Source organism: Lolium rigidum, chromosome 3, assembly GCF_022539505.1.
Source record: "Lolium rigidum isolate FL_2022 chromosome 3, APGP_CSIRO_Lrig_0.1, whole genome shotgun sequence".
Taxonomy (NCBI): Eukaryota; Viridiplantae; Streptophyta; class Magnoliopsida; order Poales; family Poaceae; genus Lolium; species Lolium rigidum.
The window spans coordinates 67,231,516-67,236,235 of NC_061510.1; the positions used below are offsets into that span (position 1 = coordinate 67,231,516).

The window sequence follows — 4,720 nt, forward strand, 5'->3', positions numbered from 1 at the left end:
GGGAAAAGTGCACAAGCGCTGTCGTCGCCCGATCAAAGATCTGGGTTTTCACCCTGAAGAAGGCCCTCACTCTCAAAACAATGCCTTCAACAAGGCCATTGTCAGGCACAACCAATTAAGGCCAGACCTTAGATTTTCACCCTGAAAGATAAGACTTTGGTCTTCTCCTGTGCAGTCGCCCCCACTTGCATGCCGCTGCTCCAAGTCATGAAACACCAAGCTAACTCCTCCTCGCCCCAAAGAACGGATCCTCCATTGCTAGTCCTCAGATCTCGGCCTTCATGACATTCTCTGCCAGCACCATGGAATAAGAACATGCCCCATGATATTAATAGCCAGCAGAGCTTCGAAGCGCTCCCTCTGAAACCAAACGGCCAGAGTAAAACATGGGTACACACGACCGAGTCCCACCCGATCCAGCAGTCTCCAGGCGTGAATCGCCCAAGGAAGATCGCCGGCGGCGCCTCCCAGAACCCGTCACTCTAGCCAGATCAATGGGGACACAGCTCTGGCAGATCATCATCTTGACACAAATTGGAATCCTAGGACCACCGCCTTTATTCAGGTCGCGTCCCCACGCCGGCGGCCATCGCAGGCTGGCCAAGGTTGCCACCGGAGACACCAAGCGCAGGCGCGTAGTCCGGAGACACCGCACACGCCTGGGCCTCACCGCAGCCGAGAGCCAGACCTCCACCACCGGCCGCCGAGAGGAGAGGAGAAGAGGACCTAGGGTTTCCCCCTGCAGCCCGCCCCCACCCCTCCCTCCGCCACCGGCAGGGCACACCACCCAGATCAACCCACCACCCATGGCCGCGCAACACCTCGGGAGTCTGGCGCACCGGCCATTGCCAAAGCGCGCCACCACCAAGCCGTCGCAGCACCATACAATCATCCAGGCCGAAGCCACCAGACCGTCGGAGCAGCGCCACCTTGGCTTGATCTTCTCCGTGCCGCGCAGCCGAGGAAGTCCCGAGCCTCACCCTCCACCATCGATCGAGGCCGCCGCCCCGGGATCCGCATACTCCGCCACCGCGAGGGACAGCCGAAGGCCCCCATCCCCTTTGGGAATGAGGTCCGCCGCCACAGCGGACCCAACCAGCGGCAGCGGCGGTGGGGGAGACAAGGCGGCGCCCGACAGCGGCTAGGGTTTGGGTCTCCCGCGCCGCCAGAGAGAGGCGACACGAGAGTCGGGCCTCCAGATATATAGCCGGAGCGCGATGACCCCGAAAGAGCCGTGGGATCGCTGGACATGGCCGCCGGGTAGGACACCGGCCGGCGAGGAGGCTCCCCAGGGAGCCGTGGGAGCTAGCCATACGCGACATCTCATCGACGGCACACCCGTGCCACCAGGCTCGCCGGCCGACGTGGTTGAACCTGCCGGAGTTGGGACCGGCAAACATGGCAATCTCCACCTCGCGTTGCCACTGGAACACGTTCACCCAGTCACGGGTTGACGGCGACCACCATGGCTGGGTGCGCAGATGCGGCGTCATCTGTGCTCATCGCTTGTCGATGAGCGCGCGGAACTCCACCCCCACCGGCAGCGGCGGGATGGCGTAGCCGGCGTTCGATAAATGCCACCCATGCGGGAGGCGGTACTCCGGTGGCACGAGAAGGCGGGTTCGGTAACACCTCCGCCTCGTCGAGGTTTAGGTTGTGCGACATGTCTTTACTAACGCCGGCCTCGTGATTGTGCGCCATGGAGGCGAAGAGGAAATGTCAGCGGCAGCTAGAGTTTGATGGAGGAGGGGAGTGGTGGAATGGGAGGACATGGGGAGAAACAGGCGGTTTATGGTGGGCGGAGGAGCGTTGTGTCGTTGCCGCGTGGAACTAGCGGCTGGCGTCCAGTAGTTTCGCCATCGCCTCCAGAACCGTCGCGCCCATTGAAGATGACGACCGGCCTCCTCTACGCGGACAGTTACTCTCGCTGCTAGGATGGACTAACACGCGTAATCCGACGTGGCGCGAGGCGTCGGCGCGCCCTTTCGGCACCCCACGCGAAGGGGCCGGCATGAGGTTACCGGCGATTGTATTGAGCTCTGCAACTAGCGGGCTACTTATTAGACGCGCTGGTGTGGCCCAAAAATCACACCGGACTTTCAAATTGCTATTGGGGTCACTATCAGGCGCGCGGGTGGAGATGCTATAACCGAAGAACGGATTCACAATACAACAACGAGATTCAGAGAACCTATCCATTCGATTAGCTACTTTGAGAGGAAGCTTTTAAGCACTTGTTTTAAAAAAAAGTGAATAGATGATCCGAGGAGTCTAACTGAGCTTCCTAATTAAACTTGACAAAGGATGTACAAACTGCACTTTGATTCGGACTCGTCCACACGCCTGCAAGGCTAAAGTAGATCGAAACTTTGCTGGCAAGTTAGCCACCAGAAGAGAAGCACGGCTCGGATTCAAAACATGGAAACAACTGGGACACAAAACATGGAAACCCACCGTATTGAATTGGAAACCGATTCGAAAATCTAAACCCAACCCTCTAGGCTCTGGCAATATTTCCTACTTTCCTTTCTAGTAGGCGTGATTTCGATCCTTATAAGTAGCTGAATCCCACTCTCCATCCGGCACCACTCCCCTCTCCCTCTCCCGCCATCCAACCTAGGTTTCTTGCTCCCGCCATCCAAACTCCTTCTCCACTTCGTTTCAACCCTGCGTCCCATCCATGGAGACGGACGGGCAGCAGCTCGACGACTTCTACAGGCACCACCAGTTCAAGCCTTCCAAGGAGGAGGCCGTGACCTACTTCCTGCCGCGCCTCCTCGCCGGCACGCCGCTGCCGCACGGCGCCGACAGCCTCATCCGCCACGCCGACGTCTACGCCTGCGAGCCCAGGGACCTCGCCGCCCAGTTCGCGCCCGTGCCTAACGCCGCCAGCACCGGCGACCGCTTCTTCTTCACGACCTGCAGGCGCAAGAGCGGGAACGACGCCCGGGTCGTGCGCCGCGCCGGGGCCGGCACCTGGGCCGTCCAGACCACCGAGGACGTCTACCACGAGGGGGCCAAGGTCGGCGAGGCCAAGCACCTGTCCTTCAAGAAGGGCAAGACCACCACCGGATGGGTCATGAAGGAGTACCGCTGCCTGCGTCCTGAGGCCGTCGTCGCCGGCGGGGAGATGGTGCTCTGCAAGATCCATCTCGCTCAGCACGCGCCCGCCGCCGCCCGCCAAGAATCCGACGCGTACAAGATGCTTCGTCAAGAACCAGCAGAGCCTACACCCACGCCACAATCGCACAAGAGGCCAGCGCCTGCTGCCGCGGCCGCCGGTCCGCCCTGCTCCAAGAAGATGCGGATGGCAGCCCCCGTCCCGGAACCTGAGTGCCCGGTCACGCCTGCCGCGAGCACGCACGCACAGAAGTCTCAGAAGCTGTACGGCGTTCCCGTCCCAGCACCCGAGGAGATGGAGTACGATGATTGTCCGGTGTGGTTCACGTCCGCCGCACCCGTTTCCTTGCCGGCTGCGTTCACGGAGGTGCCCCACGCGCCTGAAGCTGACGGCGACACGGGCCGGTTTTCTTGCACCATGGAAGAGCTTCTCGGGCTACAGCAACCACAGGAGCAAACTCTCCCCGTGGCCGTGGAAGATGAGGACTTCGACTGGGACTCACTAGACAGGGAATCAGAAGTGCACCTGCTGCTCAAGCCTTGGGATGATGATGATGGCTGGGAATCAGCGGCACAAGAGGAGCAAACTCCCCCGGTCGAGGCGGAGAAGAACAACATCCAACAGGTCGACACACACCAGCCTGCGCCATCAGCTAGCTGGGAGCTTCCAGAGGACCTGCGAAACCTCTTGGCTGATCACGACGACCAAGAAGCACTGCTCTACATGGGGTGCAGCTACAACACCGTAGCGGCGGCCTGCCTTCACGCTCCATCGCTTCAGGGATTCTTCTCGTTTGGAGCTGTCAATTAGATGAGGTCTTTGGTAGAATTCTTAGCTAAGTCTGCTGTATTCGAGGATACTGACCACTTCTATATTAATTTGTCTTGTATGGTCGTTACTTACAGAGATGTAGTTCCCTCATTCGTCAAACTAGTATTGTTGTTGACTTGTTGTTCTTAGCTCATCTGATCAATGTTATGAAACTTCTGTCCGTGTCCACTGTCATTTTTACTTACAAGTTTTACTGTATCCTAATTGAGCATTCATGACGCAACCCGCAAAAAACGAAAAAAAAAAACAGCATGCGTGATGCACTTCTCGATTCGAACATGACAAGTCCAAGCCCTTTACAATGGAGCTGCCTAATTGTCCAACCTGAGGAAACTAGGACTTGCAAGGGTAGCAGGAAGCATGTGATTTTTTTGAATGTACTAGGAGGCATTGGCGCCTGTGGCACAATATAAAAAGCGATGGAAGAGTTTTGTGTAGACTGATTTTTCTGTAAAGTCTGAAACTATCTTTGGAGTATAATACAGGTAACAACTATCTAGCTGTAGCAGTACCATACATATATACGATGGATTAAAGGGTGGAGGTTGTACATTTTACTGAACTATTTTGCAGGATGCCGATTCATATCTACACTGAGCTAGGCCAGACGGCGTCTCTGCATGTTATAGCAAAATTACATAGTGGAGGTAGTTAGCTTGAGGTGTGGAGGCTGAAGATACTGAGCGGCTTTGCTGATGGTACCCAAAATTAGCTGCCCGTTATTGAGTCGGGCAATCTGGGGGCCTGTCAGTACACTACATTTCTGTC

General features: G+C 57.3%; 1 protein-coding gene across 1 annotated transcript; it reads left to right on the forward strand.

Moving 5' to 3' along the window:
* The first annotated feature begins 2,680 nt into the window (after positions 1 to 2,680).
* On the forward strand, positions 2,681 to 3,931 carry LOC124694959. Its single transcript, XM_047227879.1, has one exon. It carries the CDS (start codon positions 2,681 to 2,683, stop codon positions 3,929 to 3,931), a length of 1,251 nt encoding a protein of 416 aa, XP_047083835.1.
* The last annotated feature ends 789 nt before the right edge of the window (positions 3,932 to 4,720 follow it).